The sequence below is a fragment of the Choloepus didactylus genome, chromosome 6 (genome assembly GCF_015220235.1).
Source record: "Choloepus didactylus isolate mChoDid1 chromosome 6, mChoDid1.pri, whole genome shotgun sequence".
Lineage (NCBI taxonomy): Eukaryota > Metazoa > Chordata > Mammalia > Pilosa > Megalonychidae > Choloepus > Choloepus didactylus.
The window spans coordinates 10,039,577-10,067,467 of record NC_051312.1 but is presented as its reverse complement, the minus strand read 5'-3'; the positions used below and the strand labels follow the sequence as shown (position 1 = coordinate 10,067,467).

At 45.1% G+C, this 27,891-nt stretch overlaps 1 protein-coding gene and 1 pseudogene across 4 annotated transcripts; one reads left to right on the top strand and one right to left on the bottom strand.

The window, feature by feature from the left end:
- Nucleotides 1–204: 204 nt before the first annotated feature.
- Nucleotides 205–27,891, top strand: POLA2 (DNA polymerase alpha 2, accessory subunit). 4 transcript variants are annotated; one of them, XM_037840202.1, is made up of 18 exons: nt 205–656; nt 3,624–3,748; nt 4,248–4,339; nt 5,181–5,238; nt 9,847–9,953; nt 13,686–13,879; nt 14,531–14,619; nt 16,610–16,765; nt 17,265–17,327; nt 18,040–18,082; nt 20,396–20,520; nt 21,073–21,111; nt 21,862–21,935; nt 24,949–25,057; nt 25,345–25,451; nt 26,299–26,358; nt 26,578–26,704; nt 27,426–27,891. In XM_037840202.1, the coding sequence occupies exons 1-18, from the start codon at nt 578–580 to the stop codon at nt 27,573–27,575; spliced, it is 1,797 nt and encodes a 598-aa protein (XP_037696130.1). In that variant the 5' UTR covers nt 205–577; the 3' UTR covers nt 27,576–27,891. The 4 variants fall into 4 exon arrangements, with proteins under 4 accessions (XP_037696130.1, XP_037696133.1, XP_037696131.1 ...); XM_037840205.1 differs by having other exon boundaries at nt 26,603–26,704; nt 27,426–27,561; XM_037840203.1 differs by lacking the exon at nt 18,040–18,082 and having other exon boundaries at nt 17,265–17,361.
- LOC119537664 lies at nt 11,505–12,229 on the bottom strand (annotated as a pseudogene).

The following is a 27,891-nucleotide window of genomic DNA, read 5'->3' as shown; positions in this document are numbered from 1 at the left end:
CGGAGGCCGGCTTTCCCGCCGGGAGACAGACAAACTGCGCAGCCGCGTGGGACTGGCCGGCTGCCAGGCACGGGCGCGCTAGCGTGCGAGTTAGCTTTTGTGCGCACGCGCCCTCGAACGCGCGTGCGCGCGCGGAAACTGGGCTTGAGGGGTGGGGAGCGGAGAGGAAGGGATGGGGTTGAACCTGGGCTTCGCGCATGCGCGCGCTGCACAAACCACTTGGCGGGACTTTGCCGGCTGCTGTGTTCAGTTTGCGATTATCCGGGGCTCTGCGGAATCTGTTAGGGAGTAGGGCGTCCTCCCCGGGAAAGCTACTTCTCCGGCTTTCTGCGCCCTCCCTTTGGGATGTTTGGGGGCTTCCCCCGCATATTAAAAGCAATTTCCAGTGACTGACGGCTCGGGCCTTCTCACGCCCTGAGGTTTGGGGCCATCTAGTCACCTCCAGTCTCGAGCCCCTGGAGGGTGACGGGGTAAGAGGCACCTTGTCCGGCTCGGCGATCTCCACACCCGTGGGTTTCTTGGGCTCGGAGGTCGGAGCTGGGTGGGCCCAGCTCCCCGGCCAACCTCCCGGGTCACCATGGCAGTGTCTGCCCAGAACCTGGAGGAGGAGTTGCAGATGTTCGGCCTAGACTGCGAGGAAGCTCTGACTGGGAAATGTGAGTCCTCACTGCCTCCGCGGGCCCCAGCCGTGGTCCCCCTCTCCCTGGGGTCCCCAAGTCACCTGAGACAGAAAGGGGAGCACTTCCACTTTCACCTCCCTTTGATAGGAGTTCTCGGTGGTTGTGAGATGCAGAATTAAACTAATGTTTGAGATTCAGGATGTAGAGACCTTGAAATGCTGACGGGGTACAGCTTAGAGTCCCCCCAAAACAGCACGACTTCAAATCAGTGCAGAGTTTCAGAATAATGGAATTGGGACACACTAGGCTCAGACTAGGCCAGAGTGGCATCTGATAAGAAAGTAGATAGGGGGTTTTTGAAATGGAGCTTTTTATTCCTGACGCCTCTCTTTCCAGCCTACACCTTAAACTTCTGATGATTCACTGCGTCTTCTCATCGAGGTTTCTGGTGATCTGTGCAAATATGACTCCCCTGTGGATGTGTGGATGTGGGTGTGGGGGGGGCCTAAAGTGGAATTTTAGCTTCTGAAGGAACTTTAGGGAGCTTGTTAGCTCCTTTCGTTTACAGATGGAGAAACAGGCTGGTAAGTGAACCCAGGTCTCCCGCGCTCCAGTCCAGTGCTCTTTCCATCATATTCGACAGGCTCTGGAGCAGTGTAAGGAGTAGTTTGAATAAGATAAAAAGGTCAGGAGATGTGGAAGTTCTCAGTCTCAGCATCAGGACAGATGTGCACCTGCCTCAACCAGTCAACACTTTAAATGTCTTTGTCTATATTGAAAACCAGACTGCAAATATAGTAATTTATGAGAAATTCCTTTCACAGAGACCAGCATCCTCCCGAGTTCTTACATCCAGCGCATTCTCGTGCTAAAAGGAGACCTAAATAAGAAACCCAATCATAGCCAGAAGTTTAGTTGATGAACATGAATTCAAAATGAGAAATTAGTTGTGTGAACCCAGTTTGTAAAGACTTCAGCCCAAAACCTTGACAGTGGTGTTGGAATTCCAGTCTTTGAATTCATGATCACTGACTTCAAATGGGACTTTAGGTTGTATGACAGCCATGCCATATTTTCCCAGTCTGTTCACTCTGAGTCTTCTAGATTACTCTTCCACCTTCTCCTTAAACGTCCTCCTTCCCAACCCTCAATCTCAGCTGATGAACTTCCTGTTTCCCTGAGAAAATGGGAACCATTAGAAAACTTCCGTAAGCCACCACTGTTTCTTCTTCCCACCCACCTGCCTCTGTCCCATATACCTAGGCTTCTGTCCTCTTACAGTTTTTTAACTCTCCATATTCCTAGAAGCCAAACACTCCACTAAGTCCTAAATCTCATTCCTTCTCACGTAAGGCTACAGCTCCAGTAATTCTCCCCTCTTACCTATTTTGTCTTTTTCTCTCCACAAGACTTTTTTTTCTTATTAGCTTTGAAACATGGTTCTTACTTCGTTTTTAAAACATTCTATTGACCCCTCTTACCAGCTGTTGCCCCAATTCTCTCCTTCCCAATTACAGCAGGTATCCTCAAGATGGTTGTCTATTCTCGCTGTCTTCAGATTTTTCCTTCTCCCACTCTCTTAAACCTATTTCAGTACGCTTTTTCCCTCCCATCCCCGACTTAAGTAAAACTGCTCTAATCAAGGTCACCAGTGACCTTCACCTTGCTAAAGCCAGTGATGGATCCTCAGTCCTCCCCTTGAACTAGCTGCAGAACTTGACACCATTCATCATTTCCTCTTCTTTAAAACACTTTTTTCTCTTAACTTCTCAGACACTACTAGTTTTCCTCCTACCTACTTGTTCTCAGGATTTGCAGATTTATCCTTATAACGTTGGGGCGCCCCAGGGCTCACATCTTGGACCGATTCTCATTTCTAGATACACTTAGTCCCTTGGTGATTGTCCCTGGCCTCCTGGCTTTATATCGCTTGTATTTGCTGATGATTCCCAAATTTGTATTGCAGCCTAGACCTCGCTTGAACTGCAGGCTGATCTGTCCATCTGCCTACTTGATGTCTCCAGTCATCTAATTGCCTCTCAAACTCTACACGTCTAGAACTAAACTCCCCATATCTCCTCCTGCTCCTCATTATTTCCTCCTGCCGTCTTCCCCATGTTAGTTAATCGTAACTCCATCCGTCCAGGGGCTCAGGCTAAACATATTAGCCTCATTCTTGATTCTTTCCTTCTCTTACGCCCCACATCCAACAGCCAGCATATCCCACTGGTACTTCAGAATATATCCTATCCAGAGTCCACCCACTTCATACCACTTCCCACTGCCAACACCCTGATCCAAGCCACCATCATTTCTCACCTGGATTTTGCCACCATTCTCCTAACTGGTACCCTGATTCTGCCCTTGTCCCTTCAGGCTATGCTTAAACAGCAGACAAAGTGATCCTGTTCAGTGGAAGTCCATCATGTCACTCTTCTGTGCAGAACATCTAATGATTTCCCAACTTGCTCAGGGTACTAACCAGTACTGAAACCAATTATAGTGACCAGCAGGTCCTTCCCAATCTGTCTCCCCCTGTGCCCTTTCCACCCTTATCTTCTGTCTCCTACAGGCTTACTGCATTCCAGTGGTCTTGCTGATTCTGCTTCCACCTCAGGATCTTTGCACTTGCTACTCCCTCTCCTGAAACTCTTTCCCCTAAAGACTGTCAACTCTTTTCTCTGTCACCTCTCAGTGAGACCTTCCCTTCCCTGCAAATTCTCACCGCCCCCTCCCTTTATTTTTCTGCACAGCACACTTGACCATCCAGTATCCTGCATGTTTTACTTTTGTGTTTTTTTTCTGTCCGCCCGCCCCCAGCAGTAAGTGTCGTGAGAACTAGGACTCGTCTCTGCTTTGTTCACTGCTGTATTCTCAATGTCTGGCACTAATAGGTGCTGAATAAATATTGCTTGGCTAAATGGAGGATTATTTTTCACTTTTCCATGTGAAGGCTACAAGAAATGAACTTCGTTCTTACTTGTCGACTTTTCCTTCCCACAGTGGTAGAACTGTGCCTTCTGTACGGACAGAATGAGGAGGAAATGGCAGGCGAGCTTGTAGCTTTCTGTACCAGCACACACAAAGTTTCCCTTACTGCAGAGATCCTGACCTCTTTTGAGCATGAGGTAAGCACAAAATGTAAACAAACTAATGCTGTAATTCTCCATTTCTGCTCTATAGGGAAAGCACTGGGATATATTGAGCAGAGTGTGGGCTTTGCAATCACACAGTCCTGGGTTCCAGTCCAATGGTTGCTTGAGCAAACTACTTACTGTCTCTGAACCTCAGTTTCCTATTCTGTCAAATGGTGCTAATAATACATATTTTTTATGGTTCTTTTAAGGAGTAAATGAGATTGAATATAAACCACCTAAAATGGTGTTCAGCAGGTGGTAGGTCATCAACAAGTAATTGGTTTGTTATTAGAACTGTTATGTGTTATAGAGAAAAGGTCACAGGATAAGGGTTTTTATCCTGTAAGGGTTTTCTTAACATCTTCTTAAGAACTTAATTCTTATTTTGAGGAATTATATATCTGATTATTTTTTGAATGCTTCTTATGGAAAATGTCCCTTCTGTTATTTTACTTTGGAATAATGTATTCACTATCTTTTATTCCTCCAGTTTCTGAGCAAAAGACTGTCCAAAGCCCGGCACAGTGCGTCCAAGGACAGTGGGCACGCAGGGGCTAGAGACATTGTTTCCATTCAAGAGCTGTATCCTTTTCTGCTGAAGGTCTTTGCATCTAGTCACATGTTTTACTTTATAATCTGTCTGCAGTTGTACATTTAATTTAAAAACAAATAATAAAACTAACCTAATGTCCAGTTTGTTATTTAATTAGCCCTTGACTTAGGTTTTGGGTGGAACAAATACCATACGGTGGGTTGTTTAAACAATAAAAATTTATTGGCTCACAGTTTTGAGGCTAGGAGAAGTCCAAAATTGGGGTGGCAACAAGGCAATGCCTTTTCCTGAGACAGTGGGATTCTGGGGCTGGCTGCTGGCAGTCTTTGGTCCTTGGCTTTTCTATCATGTGGCAATGTATTCTCCTCTTTTCCTCTAGGTTCTCTTGACTTCTGGCTTCTCCTCTCTGTGGCTTTCCCTCACTATTACTGAATTTCTTCTGCTTGTAGAACCTCCAGGGATCCGGATTGAGGCCCCAGTGCATATCATCAAAAAGTCCCATTTACTATCCCGTTTAAGAGAGTCTCCAAAGGAGACATTAATGCTGACATTTTATATGTCAGGTTGTGTATGGGATTATTAGTGTTGTTCCACATTAGTGTAATATCTTAAATGCAAAAAGTCTAAGAGTTTTCTTTTTTTATACTCAAAAAGTAAATATTAGTGGATCTAATAATAAAATTAAATCTCCATTTAAGTCCAAAATTTGGAATATCAAAATAAAGTTACACTTCATCAAAAAAAAAAAAAAAAAAAAAAGTCATATTTACAGTGGGTCCACACCCAGAAGAATGGATTAAAATTAAGAACATGTCTTTTTCTGGGGTGCATAGTTCAACCTACCACATTTTCCTTAGCCAATGTCTTCAGAATTGAAGTGGAGGAAGAAGAGGAGAACCTCTTGAACTCTTACACCACACCCTCCAAGGTGAGTATGCACTGTTAGGAAACTGCGTTTTACAAGTAGCATGTTTTTCTTTATTCTGAAAGCATTATTGCAACCTGTGAAGGTCTGAGGGAGAATATGTGCCACTCTCAGTCCCTACTGTATTTCCACTTAGGCATCCTCCTTTCTGATCATATGTGTAGATGTTTTGACATAGTAACAGTCCCCGTGAACACAGCCATCCTGCTTTTCTCAGTCGGTGTATCATAACCATTTCTATGAATACGATTTCCCCGTAATTGTCCTTTTTAATGGCTGCCTGCTTTAGAATTAAGTGGAGGGGCTGTAATTGAATAATCCAGTTCTATGGTGTTGGACCCCAGTGTATGAGGTAGAGTAGCATGGTGGAAAAGCATCTCCTTCAAAGTCTGAGTCAAAAGACCTGGGTGATCTTGAGAGTGTGAATTTATCTTGTTGAGCTAGTTTCCTCACCTATAAACCAGGATTCATTCATTCATGCATTGGTCAGGGACTGTACTAGACCCTGGGTAAATCGGTGCGAATGAAATGGGCATAGGATAGGCCCTGCCCTCAAGAAGCTCATGGCCGGGGGATGCTACCCCATTTACAGGGCTGGAGGATAAAGTGGATAAGTAAAGTACCAAACCCAGATTGAAGTGTTCAATAGTAGTCTTTATGCTAAATAAATTTGTGGAAATCCATAAACATGGGCACCTTAATTTTTCAAAGTAAATTACATCATAAGAAAGAAGATACATAGTTTAGGTAGGCCTATGGAGAGCAAGAAAGCAAAAAATGTCCCCAATGAAGGTGTTAAGCTGAAACCAGGTGCATATAGTATTGTTAAAGGGAAGATGAGATTTAGAATTGGTTTCAGTTGGAGAGACTATCACTCAGCTCTTGATTTTCTCACTAAAGATGTTCTCCCAGAGTCTGCTTCTCAGCCAAGGGCACCTCCGTCCTGTTTGCTCAGGCCAAGAGCTTTGGAGCCCTCCTTGAATCTTCTCATTGTCTCACATCCCACATCCCACTTCTCTGCTAGTGCCACCAACCCTCCTTCGGGTCTGGCTGCCTCTCCCCATCTCCACTGCCAGATCTGCAGCCCCGACATCTCTCTCTGAGTGCTGTTGGTGGCTTCTCACCTGCTCCTCTCCTCCTTTCTGCCTTGTGCTCCTCCAGCGATTCTCTGCTCAGCAGCCAGAGTGGCTCTTTCAGGGGAAAATTGGGTCCTGTTTTCCTGGTTCACAACTCTCAACTGGTTTTCCATCTTGCCCAGTAATGGTCGAGGTTTTGATTAGAGTGTGAGAGGTTCTGTATGAGCTGGCTCCCTGCCCTCTCTGTCTTCTTTTTACCCCCTCTCGGCCCTCCCTCACTCTGCTTCTGCCACACTGGTCTCCAGGCTGTTCTTCACCAAATGTGCATCCACCTCAGTGCCTTTGCCCCTTCTGTTTCCTCTGCCTGGAACCCTCTTCCCTCAGACATCTGTGTGGCTTATCCCCTCACTTCCTTCCTTTATTTTGTTTTCTTACTTTACTCTTCTTCATAGGACTTATTACAACCCTATGTGTTATATATTTACTTCTTTGTTTCTAGTGTTCCATTAGAATGAAAAGTCCTCGAGTTTAATTTGCAGTTTTCCCAGTGCCTGGCACATAAGAGGCATTCATTAATAGTTGTTGAAAGACAGACCTGAATAAGGGAGGCCAGTTGGCTCTCTGGATAGGATCTGATAGAACTGCAGTCTCTGCTGGGGCCTCCACAATTTTGATCTTGTTGACAGCTTCACTGATCCAAAAAATTCTAATCTGGTTTGTCTTTGTATACAGAGTTGATGATATTCTTGGGGACTGATTCCTGCTAACCTAGGTCTCAGTAGACTGGTACGTAAGCCAGAGGCAAATTTATTTATTTAACATGTTTCCAATGACTGAAAAACCATATTTAGGACATCCTGTTCCTGCTATGAAAGTACTGAGGAGGTGAAATTATGAATCAAAATTTGTGACCATGGATCAGAGCTAAGTGAGTTTGATGGAACTGTTCAGCCAACAACTTGAAATACGTGCCTGAAGCTCAGGGGAAACACACTTTGTGTCTGGGCTAGACATATATAAATTGCTTATGACAGGGGCTGTCACGTAGAAAAGACCTGGGAAAGCTGCCCATAATCTTCTTGCATATTTTTGTAGCACTCTTAGAGAAAGTTCCATGCATCGTGGCAGCGTGGCTAAAGACTCATCGTGTCAAGTGTTGGCCTTCCCCATTCAAACAGTACCAAGAGGGGTTGCTCTGGCCCTTGTCAGGTCCTGCAGGCAGATTTCCCTCTGCTGTAGAGGTGAATGCATCAGTGGTCTTAGCTTATCACCTTTAAACATTTGACGGCAATTGACAGTCATCTGCGTCTGTGCTCACTGTAGGTCTTCAGGTAACAGATTTGGCTTTCCACGTGTACTGTCTAAAGGGAGAGGCTGTGTTAGCCTGAGGATTTGAAGTTCCTATACCCTAAGCAATTATATTTCTAGTAAATCTATAATTTGGTTTTCTGTGTGTTGTAAGAATTTGCTTACCCAGGATATGAGCGAGTGGTATCCTTGGTAACTGTATTTCTCATAATAAAGACCCTCCTGAGTTTGGTTAAAGTGAGCGCATGCCTGAGAACAGTAACCGGAGCTGGCGTGTTGACACAAGTGGGCTTCGCCCATGAGGCTGAGGATGAGAACCGCTGGACTGTGGGATGTTTACCAAAGTGCCCTCATCCTGCCATGTCCTGGGAGACAGACTGTCTTTCTCTTGAAATAGCCCTGAACCACAGTGTTGGCCTTCTGTTTGTTTTTTCCCTTCAAGTATTATAGCCCATTGTATATAGGAAGAGTCTTTCGAAAAATAGTTTGAAAGGTGGCCATATGACCAACACAACTTAAGGCCTGAACTGAACCTTTTCTATAAAGCAATGTATGGGTCCAAATTTCAAATGACTCCATAAAAAAATCATAAAATATTGTACATGCATTACATCTCATATAACCCTCATAATAACCCAGTGTGGGAACTAAGTATTAGTGGCCCATTTTTCAGCTGAGGAAGCTGAGCCTCAGAGGTTAAACGTATGTCAAAGGTCACAGAGCTAATAAGGGGCAGAGTAAGAGTTCAAACACATATCTATCTAACTTGAAAGATTGTGTTCTTAACCAGTGTGCTGGAGGGGTACAAGAATACAAAGAAATTAGATCTCTAATAAAGTGAACCTAAAGACTTCCAAAAGTTATCCAAAGTATAATGCATTATGCCATGGCATACTATGATCAGTTTCTCTAATTCCATCCATTCCAATAAAAATTTGTATTTGTCACAACTCCAAAAAGAAAAAAAAAAATAGTTTGAAAAAAAGTTATCAGAACCATTAAATCTTTTCTGTCCTTTGACCAGTCATCCCCCTGACTGAGAATCTCTCCTAAGGAAATAATCCAAAGTGTAGAAAAAGCTAGAGGCATGAAGATGAGTGACTCAGCATCATTTATAATTACCAAAAATGACAAGCAACCCATACATCCAGCGATAGAGAAGTGGTTGAGTAAGCTGTGATATATCAACTCAAGCAAATAAGATAGCTATTAAAAAGGATAGAGTGTAATGATGTGGGAAAATGCTCACAATTTATAGACAGTGAAAAAATCAATATAGAAAATATTTAAACTAAGATTATAAATATTATAATTGTATGTTAAAATTGGGAAAATATTAAAATATTTGAAGAGTATTCAAAAATGGTTATTGTGTAAGATGGTAGCCTTAGGGGTGTTTTTAAAATCTTGTTACCATTCCAGCTATTTAATGATGGTTTCGAGTCCATTCTCGCATCTGTCCTACAGTCGTCACTAGTATGCAGCTTGGTGGCATGCCTTAAAGAAACAGCCAGGAGGAGCCCAAGGGCAGGAAAAGCCTCTGCAGACAGGCTGTCCTCCTGGTCGTGATCTAGGCAAGGATTTTGTCTTTCCTCGGTCACAGTCAGTTATCCTAGACTTAAGGGAACGATGGGTCTCTGGACCGTGGATTTCATCCTCCATTCTGGGAATATCTTTGAATTCTTTTTAATGAGCAAAAAATACAGACAAAAAGCAGAAGTGACCATCAATGAGGTATTTGATAAAAATATTCCACCAAGTATGAGCTCAACCATGTTATCTGCCTTCATTAATTTTAAAAATGTGTGGTGGACTTTGTCAAAATGAATAACATGGTCCCATCCCTTCTCAGGAAAATGTGTGTGAGGTCAAAAACTATACACATTGCAAAACTCAGATCTGTTCCAAAGCCAAGAGAGGCAGGGAAAGAAGGTGAATGCAAGAGATTCAACAGGACAGGTTGTCTGCTGGGCAGTGCTTGTTGGGAAATGTTGTTTGTACTTTTTCATAATTGCCTTCAAAATGTTGGCGGTGTTCTGATGGATGTTGGGTTATAGTCGGCGAAGATTTCTTTATGGAATTGGAATACGGGGCCTTAAGAGAACCAACCCAACCCTATCTCCTGCCCTTAGTTAAGCACTGTTCTCTTTTCTTCCTAGGAAACTGGACCTTAATTTGCACCGTGGGTCTAGAGTGACTGGGATTTTATTTTCTGTTTTGTTCCTAGGGTTCACAGAAGCGAGCTGTCACCACCCCAGAAACCCCGCTAACAAAAAGAAATGTGGCTGCTCGAAGCCCCCATCAGCTCCTCTCACCATCGAGCTTCTCTCCAAGGTATGGATCATAATTAATTAAACTCCCAAAAAGTAGGCCTCCTGTCCTCGCTCTGTAATTCTCTGATGGAGGCTGACTCTGCAGAGTAGCTTATTAAATGTAGGTGGAGGTGAGCCTCTGCGGTGAATTGGCTACAAAGCCTGTTGCTCTCTGTCTTCCCTGCTTTCTCTTCCTTTGTGGAAAATTACTGTTTCTTACAGTAATTAAGGAAACTCGCTTTCCACCCACTTTTCTCGTGCTCATTTACTAGATCGGGAACTGATATCTTCTGTTGAAAACAACCTGTCTGCTTAGAAGCCTAGGAGTCTCACCAGTCTTGCCAGGAGAGGCAAATAGGCTGTCTCCTTCCTGCTTCTGTCCATTTGTGTGCTGTTGGGTTTCATTCTTTCTTTCTTTCTTTCTTTTTTAATCTAGAGTATTCGTTTTTTAAAAAGAAAAACACTTATCTTTGTTCGTAATGTTGCATAAGCTGTTATTGTTTCCTCACTCAAGCTGCAACTGGTTTCTAAGAGTTTTCTTCTCTCTGTGACTTAATTACTTAATTAATTGGTATTTTATCCCTGCTGCACTTAAATCCACAAAGATCCTATGTGATTTTTTGAAATCCGTAGATCACATGCCTTATGTTAGAGAACCCCATAGGTGAGTGCTCTGCTGAGTGGAAGGAGGTTTGGGGGTGCTGCCACATCAAGATGAAGCTACGAAGCAGTAATGTTAACCATTTAGGAAAATAGTAACTGCCAGGGGTTCATTACCTCCACTTTGGATCACTTCTCCTTAGCCAACCAGAGCTTAAGATTTTTCAGCTCTACCACTTTAGAAAGCAGAAATTGGAAGCTCTGCAGTCATTCAAGATAAGTCGTCATTGGCTGTTTTGTAATTTATTTTTTATTTTGGTAACATATATATAACTTAACATTTGCTGTTTTAACCATTTTTAAGTGTACAATTCAGTGTTGTTAATTACATTTATAGTGTTGTGCTACCATCACCACCACCCATTACCAGAACTTTTTCATCACTCAGAACAGAAACTTGTACTCATTAAACAGTAACTCCCCTTTCCCCCTCCCCTCAGTGCCTGGCATCTTCTAATCTACTTTCTGTCTCTGTGAATTTGCCTATTCTCTAATTTTCATTTAAGTGGAATCAAACAATATTTTTCTTTTTGATTCTGGCGTATCTCATGCAGCATGTTGTCTTCAGGCCATGTTGTTGCATGTATCAGAACTTCATTCCTTTTTATGGCTAATATTCCGTGGTGTGAATATACCATGTTGAGTTTATCTGTGCATCTGTCAATGGACATTGGGTTGTTTCCACCTTTGGCTATTATGAATAATGCTGCTGTGAACACTGGGGTACATGTGACATTCAGATACGTATTTTTTTAATATGAAGATTATATTTGGGTACAAAAATGCAATAGACAAGCAGAAACCATTCTATCAATAATGATATTATCTCAACTAAAAATACAGAAATTACGTTATTAAGGAAAGTTAAGAAGAAAAACGTTCTTTAAAGTCTTATTCAATTTACTCTGTTAGGGAAAACATTTATTTGGCTCTGGTCACAATTCCATCATATCCACTTTCTTTGTGAGTTCAGCTTCAGTGGTATCCAGTTCTCGCTTTGCTTCTTCAGTTTCCACTTGAGCAGGAGATGGATTCAGCATTGAATCTAAATAGGACTCCCAATTTTTTTCTCCAAAGCTGCAGCCTGTCGTTTGGTTCTGCTGGTTTCTTTGACGGTGAGATGGAGAGGCATCCATGCCTCTGGCTGAGAGGTGTTCCTCTGCAGCTTTGATTCCAAATCTCAGCTCCTCTGATTTTGCGTTTGGGAAGTCTGTCCTAAAGATGCTTCTCAACTTTGGCCCTTTTCATAGAGAGATACAGCTTTGCCTCCTTGAGATCCTCTCATAGACATTTTCTAACACTAAAGTTGCAGGTATGTTTTTTAAGTTGCGTCAATTCAAGCTTGATTTCATTTTTGGGTTTGGTAAAAAAAAGGTCAGAGGTCAAACCATTCTTTGCAGAGATATCTAGCTAGTGAGATGTCCTTTGTTTCAAGAGCCATCTCACTGTCATCCAAAGGATTCAGATATCAGGAACAAGGGCTAGAGAGATTGGCGAGGGGAAAACTCACACCCTCCATGAGAAAGTCTTGAAGATACTTGGCTTCTGACTCATCCATTGCTTTCTGCTTTTTGTTTCAAGTCCTCCATTACCAGGGGGACATCCTGTCATGAGCCTTGTTGCATTCTGAAAGGTGATATAGAATCTCTGTAGTACAAGGATTCACCTCCTGTTGTTCAATTGGATGATCTCTGAATATTTTTTTTGACCGGGCAGCAACTGTCAAAGCCTGCTGTGCCCTGAGACAGAGTGATGCCACCGTCCGCTCGTACCCCACATGGCTCCCGGGAACTGCTTCCCTTGTGGGCATTGGATTTGGAAGGACAATTGGACTTGACTGTTGTCCACTCCTGTTTTGAGGCGCTCTCAGGCTTTTTAGAAGTGAGCTGTCTAGACTTAGAAGGCTGTCATTGAAATCTGGTGACCAGGGCTCCTTCCTCACAGGCGTGGCAGCCCCATTACAGCAGCTCCATTCTCCACACCTGCAAGTCTTTGACACCTTGCATCTTTCTGCACGTGACCTTGTGTATTTGTCCCGTTGCGTTCAAGTGTCTGCTGTCAGGACCTCCCATGGAGCTTCGCAGGGAGGGGCCCAAAGAAGTTGGTGATGTGCTGCCTAGTCTTTTTTTTAAAAGCACACTGCTAATAAAGCTGACATCAGAAACTGGTTTTGTAATTTATGGAAGTAACTTCTAAATTATTCAGGTAGAGGCAGTGCTGGAGAGAGTTAATTGAGCTCGTTTTCGGCAGCCTGTCTGTGGAAAGAGGCATGAAGGCACCAAGTGCAGTCATGCCCCCATAAAACTGGTTCCTGGAGAGTTTCGATGCGTTTAATGAAGATTGTTTTAAATAGACCTCCCTGTAAGTTACGTTCACAACCAGAGGATTAGACGATCTCACTGCTGGAGTTGTGTTGTCATATAAGCAGATCGGCAACACCCATGTGTTCTTGGCAGGGTAATTTACCAGTCAGCCAACGGAACTATGAAAATAGGAATGTATGCTCACCAGCGGGCTGTTAATTCATCACATCTCCACCTACGTAGACACTGGGGAATGTTGATCGATTCCATTTAACTTCATTTTATCATTGTTTCTACCTTGAATATATTATGAAGTTTTATACATGCCCAGCAACTTTTGGCTTATCCATAGGTCCATTCTCAGATGATGTTCTAACACATGCCAAAAAATCATAAGTAGAAAGAAAAGAAAATGATACTTAAAACTTGCTTTTTAATCAATTCAGACAGTTTGGGTTTTATTTTACTTTGTTTTGTTTTAATGCCAGGGAAACGACAATTTTTATTTTATTTTATTTTATTTTGTAACGATAACCTTTTAAAGTATGTTCCTTTCTCTCTAAACACGTTTGGTATTCTTTAGCCTGGTATTTCTTATTTCTTAGGCTCTCATTCCTGAAATTCCTTAGAGGACCTAATCTGTCTGACCCCATTAAATACTGATTAGATTTATAAAATGTGATGCAAAGTTGACTTTTCTCCAGTCCCCATTTCCAAAATGTAACTTCATTTTATTTTTCTTCCCTTTAGAAGTGAACACAGTAACATTCATCTGATTTGTTTCCAAATAGCGTCACTCCTTCTCAGAAATACAACTTGAGAAATAATCGAGGAGAAGTGGTCACCTCCTTTGGCTCAGCCCAGGGAGTGTCTTGGTTGGGGAGAGGAGGAACCGGTAATGTCAGCCTGAAGGTCATGGGGTCTCCAGAATCACTAACGGGGAGCTACGAATCTATGTTTCAGAAGCTCCCAGACATTCGAGAAGGTGATTGTTTTTCTTCCATCTGAAAATTCCAGTGGATATGAAACCACCTAGAAGGTTTTAGAGTGACAAGCTTCAGTTCTGCTGGTAGAACAAGTTGTCAAGGTTGCCTCTGATTATGTGGCTGGGTAGAGGTCCTCCTGGATGTCCCCCTTGCTATAGGAACGTGAAGAAATGCTATAAGTAATTCCTCCAAGTCACATCATTTTGTAATATGTTGCTGAAGAAAACTCATATAACCATTTCCCAGGAACAAAAACTCAGACTATGTAAAGGGGTCCAATTTGAAGTTAAGGGCATTCGTGGCTTCTTCCTTGTGAAGAGTGGAATCCCTTCTCCAGGTTGGGCTTGGCTTCCCTTGGACCTCAGTGAGACCTGAGCGGAGGGAGGCTCTGGGGTGGGGCTGGGGCTGGGGTGGGGGGTCCACGCTGGTTCTCTGGGATGGTCCCATGGGGTCTCCTGTGGCCAAATGGAAGGCCAGATTCAGCAACCAGTTGACTAGGGCTTTAGAAAGTTCGAATTGGCCCAACGGCCGAGGCACTCTTCCAGCTTCTGTAAGTTGACCGTCTGTAATATTTTACAATGTGCTATATTTTCTCTTCTTGGCAAGTTAAATGTCTTAAACACAATACTTTTTAACCTCTGGGATTTCAGTTCTGACCTGTAAGATAGAAGAACTTGGCAGTGAACTCAAGGAACACTACAAGATTGAGGCCTTTACTCCTGTTCTAGTCCCAACACAAGTAAGAGTTGTTCTAATAGTTCTTGCTAATTGATATTGTGTTTTTGAATCGATGGTGGTGGAAAGGCATCCTGCTTGCTTCCTTGTTTACTTCTTGTGTAAAAGAACTGCTGCCAATAATCTCTTTACACCATGGTTTAATCTGGCATATATCCCAATGCTTTCTCTCTAGGACTTTTTTTTAAAAAAAATTTTTAATGCAATTTTATTGAGATATAGTCACATAACATACAGTCCTTCAAAGTGTACAGTTAGTTGTTTACAGTATCATTATATAGTTGTGCAGTCATCACCACAAGCAATCTTTGAACATTTTCATTACTCCAAAAAATAAAATAAAAATTAAAATAAAAAAGAACGTCCAAAACATTCCATTCCCCTCCTACCCCCATTGTTGCTTTACTATTTTGTATAAAAATGTAGCTTATGAGGCGTGACAATGTGATTGGGAAAGCCACATGAACCATACTCCCCTTTGTCCAGTGTATGGATGGATGAGTAGAAAAATGGGGGCAAAAAAAAAAGGCACCCAGTGTTCTTTTTTACTTTAATTGTTCTTTTTCACTTTAATTTTTATTCTTATTATTTTTGTGTGTGTGATAACGAAAATGTTCAAAAATTAGTTTTGGTGATGAATGCACAACTATATAATGGAACTGTGAACAATTGAATGTATGTTTTGTATGACTGCATGGTATGTGAATATATCTCGATAAAAATGAATTAAAAAAACAAAAAATTAAATTCATTTTTATCGAGATATATTCACATACCGTACAATCATCTATGGTGTACAATCAACTGTTCACAGTACCATCATATAGTTATGCCTTCATCACCCCAATCTATTTTTGACTACTTTCCTTACGCCAGAAAGAATCAGAATAAGAATGAAGTAAAAGTAAAAAAGAACATCCAAATCATCCCCCCCATCCCACCCTATTTTTCATTCAGTCTTTGTCCCCATTCTTCTACTCATCCATCCATACACTGGATGAAGGGAGTGTGATCCACAAGGTTTTCACAATCACACTGTCACCCCTTGTAAGCTACACTGTTTTACGATCGTCTTCAAGAGTCAAACCTACTGGGTTGGAGTTTGATCATTTCAGGTATTTACTTCTAGCTATTCCAATACATTAAAACCTAAAAAGTGTCTGGGACATTTTTTAATGTAAGGGGAGATGAGTTCTAGGAGATTCTTTAAGGTACCTCTGTCATATATCTCCATTCAGAGAAGAATGACCATTTGGGGAAGACATGCAAAGCCATGTCATCTGAAGGGGGTTGGAGGAAGTGGTGGAGGGAAGGCAGGGATGCCGGTCTCGTGGGGGAAGATTAGACTTCCTCGGTTTGCCCCAAGAGTGGGAACAGGATAGAGGAAGCCATGGGGACAGAGATTTGGTTCAATTTAACAACAAACTTCCTCTTGAGAGGCAATATAGTATGTGGTTAAGGGTGTGGCTCTGGAGTAAACTGGCTTCAAACCCAGGCTTCCCCCACCGTTTGACCTTGACTAAACTCTCTAACAGCTCTGCTGCTCATTTTTCTCATCTGTAACATGGATGCAATAATAGTTTCCACCTCAGGGGTATTGTGAGGCCTGAGTTAATACATATCAGTGTTCAGAACAGGGCCCAGTATTTAGTAAGCTCAAAATATGTTAGCTACTAGCAAGAGTCATAGCTATCCAAAGAGATGCGGGGGCTGCCTTGGGAGGGTGGGGGGCGGGTTTCCCTTCGCTAGAGATGCTCAAGCTTCAGCAGCCGCAGAGGAAGCTCCAGCATCAGGTGGGGCGGGAGCACTCAAGGCCTTTAAACATCCCTTCAACCTGAGAGTCAGTGATGATATTCACGGCCGTCTCACGGCCAAAACAGTGCCCCAGAAGGGCTTGTGGTTGCGGGTTTGTTTTGTGTCTGCCCTCTTGGCTTCAAATTTTGAGCTCCTTTTCCAAGGGCTGGCACTCTTATGTCACACCCTTCCTTCGCTAGGAGCCCGTCACTCTGCTGGGCCAGATTGGCTGTGATAGCAACGGGAAGCTGAACAGTAAGTCAGTGATTCTCGAAGGAGACCGAGAACATTCCTCAGGTGCTCAAGTTCCAGTGGATTTATCTGAGCTCAAAGAATATTCTCTGTTTCCCGGCCAGGTGAGATGTGTGTCCACCAGGATGAGGGCGGGCCGTTTGCATCCACAGCACACATGCCGTGGCACGGCGCTAGGGAGGTCGCTAGGCAGGATCCTCAGTTTCAGTGTGTGATGCGGTGAGGTGGGGCAGCTGGAACACAAGCAGATTCATCATTCCCCTTGTGTGCCCCAAACATGCTCCGGGTGGAAGCCCAGCTCCTCCCTACAAGCTGTGTGGTTGTGGGCAAGTTTCTTAACCCCTCCAAGCCACCGTGTCCTCATCTACAAAATGGGAATAATAATTCTTACCTCATAGGATTGTTGTGAAAATTACATAATTTACATAGAGCATAATTGTTAATATAACCCCCTTAATTGGTTTTCTAGAAATATGCTCCCACGTTTCCTATTACAAAATGAGAGTAGCTGAACCATTCTTTGAACTACATCAGAATAATTTATTCCAGACCTCTGGTTTCTCCCTCCTCTTCAGCAACTCTGTTTTGCTTCTCATCTTTCAGGTTGTAATTATGGAGGGAATCAACACCACTGGCAGGAAACTTGTCGCCACCAAACTCTACGAGGTACCGCCGTGGTCTTCCCATGTTCTCCCTCCAGGTTTGCTCCAGGCGTGGTATACACAGTCCTGCCTGTCCCAGAACCTGATCCTTTTTAAGCTGTTCATTTGTTTCCCAATTCTCTGTCTGTAGGGTAAGAACCAGGTATGACTTTACCTCTAGGCCAGGGGTTAGCAAACTTTTCTCTGCAAAGGGCCAGGCAGTCAATATTTTAGACTTTGCAGGCTGTATACTTGCTGCCATTGTAGCACAAAAGCCCAGAGACAACCTGTCAACAAGCGAGTGAGATCATGTGCCAGTAAAACTTTATTTACAAAATCAGGCTGCAGCCAGATTTGGACTGTGGGCTGCAGTCTGCCTTTCCCTGCTTTATGCAGTAAGCCTCCCCAGGTTTTCACAGGGTGCACGGAAAAGCAGCAGACACCCTTCTCTTCCATCCTCACCTGGCTGCCTTCTGCTACACGAGGTACCTGTTTAAGAAGCGTAGAGCAGTATCCTCCCATGACCGGAGCAGTATAGAAAAGTGGCGGGTACCTGTAGGTGTTTAGCTCCAAGGAGCAAGACAGGCTGGTTTCTTCCCTCTTTCTCCCACACCCTTCCCAGCATCCTCCCTCCTCACGCCTATCTGCAAACCCACTTCCTTCGAGGGCCTGCCCTCTCCTTACCAAAGGCACTGTGTGGAGCAAGACCTTAGTTTAGCTTTTCTCCTGTTTTTAAGGGGGTGCCCCTTCCGTTTCATCAGCCCGCTGAAGAGGACAGAGGTGAGTGTTGGTTCACAACTTGTTTTGCCAACACTGAGGGTGGTGGGCAAGGCCCAGGAATGTGGTTCCCCAGGACCGAAGGAAGCTGCAAAAGCCACGTGAGAGCAGATGTTTAACAGGTAGTTGAAGGTTGCTTTGAAAAGGAAAACATACGCAGTTTAAAAAATAATTTCTCTAAGTGCAATACGGTGTCCTGGATAGGATCCTATAAGAGAAACATGACAGTAGTGGCAAAAGTGGGATTTCGTCAGCGATATTATACCAGTGTTAGTTCCTCCGTTTTGACCAATGTACCATGGTCATGTCAGATGTGAACCCTGGGGCAAACTGGGAGATGGTATCCAGGAACTCCTGTTCTATCTGCAACTTTTCTTTAATTCTAAGCTTTTCCAAAATAAAAGTTTATTTAAAAAGAAGAGGAATTTCTAAGAACACCTCTAGTAATTTGGTAGCTAATATAGATAGGGGAAAGGCAATAAATTTTAACAAACTTTGTTTCAAACTATTTCAAAGTATTTTTATAAGCAAAGAAGACCACTGTTAAGGATTAGGCTAACACTAGCATTTCGTCAACACCCCCTACTCATTAATGACATGTGAATCATTCTTAGTGATGACTTAGAATCGGGAATGAAATGTAGACATTTGTGACATTGTCTGTTCTGACAGAAAATAGGTGTTTGTGGGGGCAAGGGTGGTATGGTGGCATTCAATTGGCTTCTGGTAATGAAATCCACGTGGCCGAGATGCCAGGAGCCTGTGCTGTGTGCCGGGGATGTCTTCGGTATACATTTTGTAGGTTGTTAACATTTTGTGCATGTTATTAACTAGGCACTCACGGAGATTTCAGAATAAGACGTGGACCTTGCCCTCCAAATACTTACTATTTATCATGGGGCATAGGTCTCCTAGAGGCACCTCAGAACCAAATTTACTTTTGTCCCCTACCCCACCTCCACGTGGAACCACCTCTTCCCCTTGAATTCTCAATCTCAGTTAATGGTATTACCACTATCGTAGGGTGAATAACGGCCCCTAATCCCAGAAGCTGTGAATATGTGTCTTACACAGCAAAAGGGACTTTGCAGATGTCATTAAGTTAAGAATAATCCTGGATTATCAGGTTGGCCCAGGTTTCTCACGAGGGTCTCATAAGATGTGCACGGGAGAGTCAGTGTCAGGAAGAGATGCCAGTTCCTGGCTTTGAAGATGGAGGGAGGGGCCACAAATGAGCCAAGGGATGTGGTGGCCTCTAGAAGCTGGAAAAGACCAGGAACAGATTCTCCTCTAGAGCTTCCATAAGGAAAGCAGCCCTGCTTAGCACCTTGATTTTAGATATTCTGACCCCACAAGAGTGACGAAATAAATTTGTGTTGTTTTAAGCCACTGAGTTTGTTATAACAGCAATAGGAAACCAATGCAACCACGTGTCAAGACGTCCGTTAGAGGTCTTTGATTGTTCTTGTTGTTAATGTTGTAAGCCACCAAACTTTTTTTTTTTCTCAACTAACTTAAGAAAAAGGGAATTTGTTGGGGAAAATCCAAATAGCTCACAGACTGACAGGCAGCTGGAAATCCAGGCTTGGAACCAGGATAGGCACCTCACAACTTAGGCATCCAAGTAGCAGGAATTCCCCAATTGTCCTTCTGGCAACTCTGCTGGAATAGGTCACCTCCAAACTTTTTCTGTCCTTGAATGGTTTGCCTCGGGATTCCAGGTCCCAGGGGGAAAATCTGAATGGCCTAAACTGGAAGGCAGGCCTGTCCCTTGGCTGGGGGAGTGTTGCACCTAATTGACTGCCATGTGGAGAGAAGGCTGGTCTCCACCAGGAAAGCAGAATGCTGTTAGGAAAATCCACCTCTGGAGGGATGGCCAGAAAACAACAAATGTCCCCTCCACCCAGTCACCCAATAGTCTGTTCCCAGCCTGTCTTTCTGGAACCTTCAAACACCACATCCTGCAGCCACACTGGACCACCAGGCCTTACCTAACTCCAAGCACATTTGAGCTTCACTCACAAGGGTGAAGCAAATCTCACTCAGTAAATTCTTTCCTGGATATTGCTTTCCTCAAACCACTTCCTATGTGTGCTGGTAGAGTCCCTAACGCATGACAGTTATTGGCATATTTGCCTGTGTCTGCCACTGGTGGAGTATTCTTTGAGGGTGGAGGTGAGATCTCACTCATCTTTGATCCCCAGAGTTGCACACACAAGGAAGTTCTCAATAAATTGACTTCAGTGGCATTTTCCCCTCCTACCACCCCATTATCAGTGACTCCTAATCAAAACCTCAGTTTCCTCTCTGTCTCAGATTTTGAACAGGAGATGGTCCTGGTTGCCTGTGGGCCATATACCACCTCTGACAGCATCACGTACGACCCGCTGCTGGACCTGATTGCCATCATCAACCACGATCAGCCAGACGTGTGCATTCTGGTAGGAGACCCCGGGAAAGCAACACTCAGGGGGCCTCAGAAAGAAGTCTAATGTAGTTCTAACCTTTTAGGATGTCAGCCTCTCTTTCTGTTTAACAATATTTTTCAGTTCTTGGGGAGGTATACCTGATCTACAGGCCTTCACTAAATCTAAAAGCCCAACATTTTTGCCACCCTTCCCTGATTTTACAGAGTTCTTGCCTCCTTCTCATTACTCCAACTTCTGAACTGATCTCATTTTCAGACAGTTCCAAATAGAGCTGTTAGCCCGGTGGTAGATTCCCCTTGCTGGGTTTAGAAAGTCAGGAAAAGACCCCGTGTTATAGGGGGCAGTTGCAGTACTTGTTACGGGACCCTGCTGACACCCTCTCTCTGGGCCTGCGTGTCCGTCTGCCTCAGATATCAGCTTGGGGGGCAGGTGAGCCCTGCATGGAGAACTGCCAGACCAGGGTAACTGAGGGTGCTCACGGGTACATGTGATTCTGATTTGGGTTTTGTTTTTGTTTTTGTTTTTTTTGGCACTTTTGTTTGTCTGCCTTGGTCTTATTTGCAGTTTGGACCTTTCCTAGATGCGAAGCATGAGCAGGTTGAGGTGAGTGACATGGTTGAATGGGGTGGGGGTGGGGGTGGGGGCGACTCCTTCCTTGGATTCAGTTGAGCTCTCGCTGTCACTGTCATCTTTTGGAGTTCATCCCTGCATCAGTAACAAACCTAAATGAATCTTTGTGACTAATCAGAAAACACTGTAATGGTGTTTTTAAATATAAAGATATTGAATTTGGGGGGTGCCTTTCAACAGAATACATGACGTTGGGAAGTCGGGGGTGGGGGGGCGTGTGGCAAATATAAATATGTCATTCCTGTGTGTGCCTTAGTGATGCTTAGTGTTCAGACACAAGAGCATCGGCACAGACACAAGTGTCTGGGGGTCGTGGGTCTGCCCTTGTGAAAATACCTTACTTGGTTGTTACCGTGGGCTCAATATCTCATGTCTTATCCTTTGCTGCATAAAACACAAATGGCCCTTCTTTGGGCATCTCCAGGGTAGGGAGTTGGTACCTCCTATCCTTTGCCTTGCAATATTTTCATTTCCACAGCAAAGATTTAAAAGCACTCTTCCTTGTAGTCTCTCAGCTTACATTCAAGATGATTAATCCTTTCTCCATCTTCTGCCCCTCAAGAACCAGCTCCTTGAAGACAGACACTTGGTATTTTTCATCCTTGCATCTCCTTCATCTCCTAGCTCAGCAGCCAGCACCTCGGAGCCATTTCACAAATACTCAGCAAAAGGATAAATGCTAAAGGTCTGCCCTCTAAGTGCATCTCCTTTCCTTTCTTGCAGAACTGTCTACTAACAAGCCCATTTGAAGATGTCTTCAAGCAATGTCTACGAACAATTATTGAAGGGACAAGAAGGTCAGAATTCAAAATTCTGGACAGAATCTTAAGTTTCATTGGGTTTCCCAGGGCTTCCCATTAAGAAACTGAAACTGTTCAAAAGTCATGATAGTTTCTATCCTTTTCATCCTTTTGAACTACAGGAATCAGACAGAACTCTTGAACTTCAAGTTCAAAGACACTGGGTTAAGAGGCAGCCCTTGTAAAACACAAAGATAAACATACTTGAGAGGGAAAGGTGCTCTCTGGCTTCACTCCCTTCTTCCTTCCTCTTCTCACTCTCTTTTGAATGAACTCATGTTCCGTGGGAGTCTTCCCAGGATGCATCTGAGAAGTGTTTGAGGACGTACACACCACGGTCTTGCCAGGACCTTTATGAGTTTTGGGGTGAGCCCAAGCTCGTCCCCTTAGTCAGCGCTTCACTGTGTTGCGGAGGGTGCCCCTGATGGCCAGAGCTTGCAATGGTCAAGTCTCCGTCAGGGCGAGGACCCCTGAACCCTTGCCATCAACCAAACGGAAGGAACTGGCAAAGGTCACGTCAGTGAGGAAAGAGACATGCAGTTCCAATTTGAGAGAAAAGTCGCTATTCCAGGAAGAGTCTGAAGCTGGTGGTAGAAAGTTACTCAGGAAGCTGACACCCTCAGTTCCTGTCCCTTTTCCTTCACTACCAGAGTTTGCAGGAAAACCAGTATAAGTAATAGATCATCTCACGGGATTTGCTCGCCTGAGGCTAAGCTTATAAAAGCAAGTTGGTCACAAAGGCGGTTTTTAAAACAAGCTGTATAATCTTCCACCCTCTGGCCATGAGAACCAGTCCCAGCGCTGTGTAGATTACCACTCATCCCAGCAGTTGGCAGCATGGGCCAGCATGGTGGGCACCACATCTGGGGAAAGGGTCAGGGCACTCAGATTGTGGTTGTGCCATGACAGCCCGCAGCCAATCTGCCCTCTCCTCCCTCCCACCTGTCCTCTGAGGAAGATCACACCTTCTCTCTTGCCTCCCAGGTTTGTTGTGGCCCTGAATGAGCCCATCAGACCTGCAGGGGACTTAGAGCTCTTCAGGGGAACGCCCCTTGGGAGGCAGGGGCAGGCTGGTGTCCCCGTTTTGTCAGCCTTCTGGTCGCCTCGGGGACAGGCAGGGACTGGGCTGCTTGCACTGTGAGGTGAGGTTCTGTGTTTGGGTCCCTCGCCCCATGTGCTGTTGACAGCAGTGACACAAAGAACAAACCAGACATTGTACCACTGGGGGTGAGTGCCCAGCACCACCAGGCGCTTTCATCTGTGGTCCGAGGGCGCCAGTGTGTAGGCTGCCCCGGCCTCCCCAAAAACCATAGGGACAGGCCGTGGTCGGAGAATTTATCTTTATTTCTGAGAGGTCAGAAATAGAGCACACAAGCTGATCTACCAGTGGAAGTCAGAACCAGGGGGGCCCGAGGAGCCCAGCCAGGCCTGCGGAGTTCTCATCCTGATCGGGGGAGTAGCCCCCGGCCCCTCCCACCATGATAGGAGAAATTGTGCAATGCTGCAGCATAGTTGGAATTTTCTTTCTGATCTCTCCCCCTCCAGCCAGTCCATAACCACAAGCAGGAAGGCTGTTTCCTCCTTAACCATTTCTCTTCCAACACCTACACTGGAGCTGAGCAGTTTGGTCCCTCAAGAGCTGCCGACTGCACCTCGGCCCTTTGCCTCCATCATAAACTGAACCCTGGGGCTCTGGAGCCCATGCTGTCCCATACCAGCTCCCCAGCCTGTTTACCAGATTCTAGCACCCGAACTGACAGACTTGGACAATGATGGTGAATTTGTCACTGTCAAAGGGATTATAACTAAGATGCAAAATACCTTTGGTCTCAAGATTCTGATTTTCTGTTGCAGAAGTCTCAGTTCACACTTTGAGCTGCCATAACAAGCCATTGCACACGTGTGATGACAATCCCAATATGTTTCATAGATGTGAGAGGCAGCTATGAACCTAGTCTGGGGAGAGTGCAACACTTTAAGCAAGCGAGGGAACTGGAAGTGAGAACTATGGGCGGATTTTAAACATGCCCCCAAAGGAACACTTTATGCCTGTTTGGTTTATAATAGGCCCCTCTGCCAAGGACAGCAAAGGGAGCCAAGGAAATGAGATTTTTTCCCTTTCCTCTTTATTGTTGCTGGGAAAGATGAGCAGTTGGCCCCTAGAGTTGCAGCTTTTTTCTTCACTTCCGTGGGGTAACCCTGGAGATTCTCCCTCTGCCTCCATCAGAGGAAACATCTGCTGTCCTCTATGCTTTTACTGTTGCTATTAAGTATTTCTTACATTTTCACAAGACAGTCTGCTGCAAAGTAAAAACGGAGGCCTTACTTCCCGCATGAGAGGGGCAGGGCTTGTCGGCTCTGGAGGCGCTGATGGCATTTTGCCCCGTTCCTCTGAAAACGCTCATGTCTTCATTGTCCAGCAACCATGGCCTGGTATTTGTTTATCCTACTGGCTCCATCCTGATCTTCTAAAAACTAAACAATATCAGGATCCACTCAGAATGCCTGGTTTCTCCCTGGGAAGGAGTCCTTGGCTCCCTCTTGATTTAAGTCACGTATCAGGGAGACTCTATGAATGCCAAAAAACTATCTCTAGACAGTGTAAAGAGTTAAAACTTGGGTTTCAAATCTGGCTCTGAGGCTGTGATCTCTTTTTGTCAAATCCCTTTCTATATCTCAGTTTCTTCACCCTTAGTCGACCAAACAGGAAAAACAGTCCCCATGCTCTCCCCTGGTGCAGTGACACATAGAGCAATGAGAAAGGATGGCTCGGACAATCTGAGCCTCATGGAGATGGACGTGAAAGATGTGAAAGAACAAATTGTCTTTCATTCTCTGTGTCCCATGGGAGCCAGCTTCTCACTTCACAGAATAGTTCAATTCTGGAATTTTCCCCTGGAAGTCGGGTCTTGTTTTGTGAAGCTCTTGACGTTTTAAATCTGTTGCCCAGCTGTCCTAACCCAATGGTACTCATTTTTCTCCCTCCGTTGTTTATTTTTTGATAAAATAGCTCTGGCTCCCACCTTGTATTTGTCCCCTCGCTGAGAGATGTGCACCACGAGCCTGTGTACCCACAGCCGCCTTTCTGCCACCCCGATCTGTCTCGAGAGGACCAAGAGGTACCATGCGCCCCCTTTTAGCCAGCAGGCAGCTGGAGTCAGAATGTGCCCTGCGTGATCCACTTCTGTCCCTATTGTGGAAGGTGGAGCAGCCTTTTTGGGCCATGTATACAGCTTGGATCAACCTGTCGTAACAAATGTGTTCCTGTTCATTGTACATTGCTTTATGTTGGTTTGGTCTCCCTTTCCAGTGGTCCTCACCAGCCCCGGGAGAGCCCCCACTTTCATGGGGAAGAAGTTTCTGGGTTTGGCATGCAAATGTTTGTTTCAATCCCTTCCCATGTTAGCGAGTTCTGTTCGTCTCGGAGCCCTGCACCCTCTCCGTAAATGGCGTGATCTTTGGCTTGACGTCCACGGACCTGCTGTTCCACATGGGGGCTGAGGAGATCAGTAGGTAAGAAGTGTATCTCAGCCCAGCTTGCAATACAGCGGTTTTTCCATATCCTGGTTCTTTGCTCTGCCAAGAAAATCAAGGGACTGCTTGACAGTCTTGACCAGCAAGTCCTCAGAGGCTTTTCCTTCAGCCATCTGAGTTTCCCTGTGCCTAAGGAGAGAGCCGTTGGATGCATTTGTTTCTGTTTTCACTGGTCTGCAGTGTTTGAGACCCCAGAGAACCACATCTGTTCTATCTTTGCACTTAATTTATAGTCATAGAAGTTCCCTGTATTTTCTGTTGTATGACTTTTCTTTACCTCCCAAATATGTGACCTAAACAAGTGTGGCACGTCCCTGTTGGTGGAAGATGAAGCGTGAATTTTCTTTGAAGGGTTTTTTCCTTTACCAGAGCAGTGTATACTCATCAGAGAATCAGACCCAGCCACATCCGTGGAGTTTAGACTTCGCAGTTCGGTTCTCCCAGCCCATCGTTGGTGGGGGGGAAGGAATGTTGGCAACTATCCATGTGTTCAGTGCGAGGGGATGTGCTTTTTGGCAAAGGTTTGAGATGCAGGGTCACCCGGCTGCACACCTGCCCCCGGATGGTGCACACTTGGTGTCTCTCGTGTAACACGGTGCTGGTTGATGGCCTTTCTTGAGCTCAGCCCCGTGTCTCGCTTCCCTTCTCGTGTGGGAGCAGACGGCTGCCTGTGGGGGGGTCTTTAAGCTTCCCAGAGGTTTTCTTCTGTTGCTGTGCCTTGGCCACTTCTCTCCAGTTTATTAAATCCTTCAGTCTTCCCTGAAGAGGAGCAAGAGCTGGAAAAGAGGGGCCTGGGTTCTATTTCTTGCTTGTCTTCCTTCTCCAGTTCTTCCGGAACTTCAGACAGATTCAGCCGAATACTCAAGCACATCCTGACCCAGAGGAGGTGAGCTCAGTTTCTGGAATCGTGAAGAGTCCTTTGGGGTTACAGGGCTTTGACAGATTTGACTGAGAGAGGCTTCCCAAGGCCACTTCCAGGGAACTTCACCCTGTCCCCCAAAACACAGAAAGTGGGGGAAAAGCCCATGACTGCAGGCAGCATGGAAACACGTGCATGGGATAGTCAGGGGGTGCTGCTGCTGACTGTTTCTCTCTGTCTCTGTAGCTACTACCCACTCTACCCTCCCCAGGAGGACATGGCCATTGACTATGAGAATTTCTATGCCTATGCACAGCTGCCGGTCACCCCAGATGTCTTCATAATCCCATCAGAGCTGAGATATTTTGTGAAGGTAGGTTTGAACTGTTTCCATTGTTTTCAGAAGCTCCAGAACTTCCCCCTCTAGATCACCTGGCACTCTGCACAGGCTGCTGGTGGGGTGGTGGCCTCTGCAGCCCAGTACTGGGGCCTCATTTCTTTTGGAGAGATGGTGAGCTTAGAAACAAATCTGCCAGTAAAATGCTTGAGCATTCAGTAGCCCCTGCCCTCCCCCCAAAGACAGTGCCGGGGCAGGCCAGGTGGATAGGGAGGGCTTCAGTGATGGTTCTTACCCGGAACCCTGTTGGGGCGACCTGGGAATGCTTAGAAGAAGCCCCCAGGCCATTCTGCCCCCTCTGCTGCCCGCCTTGGCTCTGGAGCCCCAGCTGCCTTGGGACTGGGGGCCTCGCAGGGGTCCCACCCAGTCCTGTCTTCTTCTTGCTGAGCCAGAGCCAGCTCAACCACAGGGGCGATTTTCTTTTTCCCCACTGAAAAAAATAAACAGCCAGATCAGGTTTGTCTCCAAGTTGGGAGCTGATTGTCGTCCTGCCAAATCACCTCATTCATTATTCTGTTTCAGAGACTCAGGTTGGCATATTTGACTTAAAACGTGTTTGGTTGCCTTTGTTTTCATTTTAGAAAATCCTCTTTGGGGCCCAACTGTTAGATGACTCCAACTTTTTCTTGTAGGGAAATCAGTCCCCAGTTAATCTAGGGCCTCTCCAAACCCACGGTCTTCTCCGTTCCTTCCCCAGGACATCCTTGGCTGTGTCTGCGTGAACCCCGGGCGCCTCACCAAGGGGCAGGTGGGGGGCACCTTTGGCCGTCTTCACCTCAGGAGGCAGAGTGTGGACAGGGAGGGGAGGCGGAGTCTGTGTGTGGCCGCGCAGGTGGTCAGGATCTGAGGGTTCTGTCCTTTCTCGTCCCCCATTGGGCCGGGCCCTGGCAGATGTCTGAGGGCCAGGAGTGGTCCTCCGCCAAGATCGAAGGGAAGGAGGGGGAGGCAGCCAGCTGGTAAAGGAGGGCTGCTCGGACCACATGCAGCTGGCCTCGGACGCTGAGTTGAGTTTCTCCCCAGAAGAAAGCAGTAGTTTCTTGATGGGTGTGTGGCATGCAGAAGTGAACTGGCCATGGACACAGCATGGCCCAAAAAGACCGGATATTCTACCTGAACCAAATACAGAAACAACTTCTGGAGAAATAAAAATAAATTAAGTGTAA

Coding starts and splice junctions, on each gene's coding strand:
- POLA2 (XM_037840202.1), top strand. CDS start 578: ATGGCAGTGTCTGCCCAGAACCTGGAGGAGGAGTTGCAGATGTTCGGC. Junction 13,880..14,530: donor GCTCCCAGACATTCGAGAAG/GTGATTGTTTTT, acceptor CTGGGATTTCAG/TTCTGACCTGTAAGATAGAA. Junction 21,112..21,861: donor CGAAGCATGAGCAGGTTGAG/GTGAGTGACATG, acceptor CCTTTCTTGCAG/AACTGTCTACTAACAAGCCC.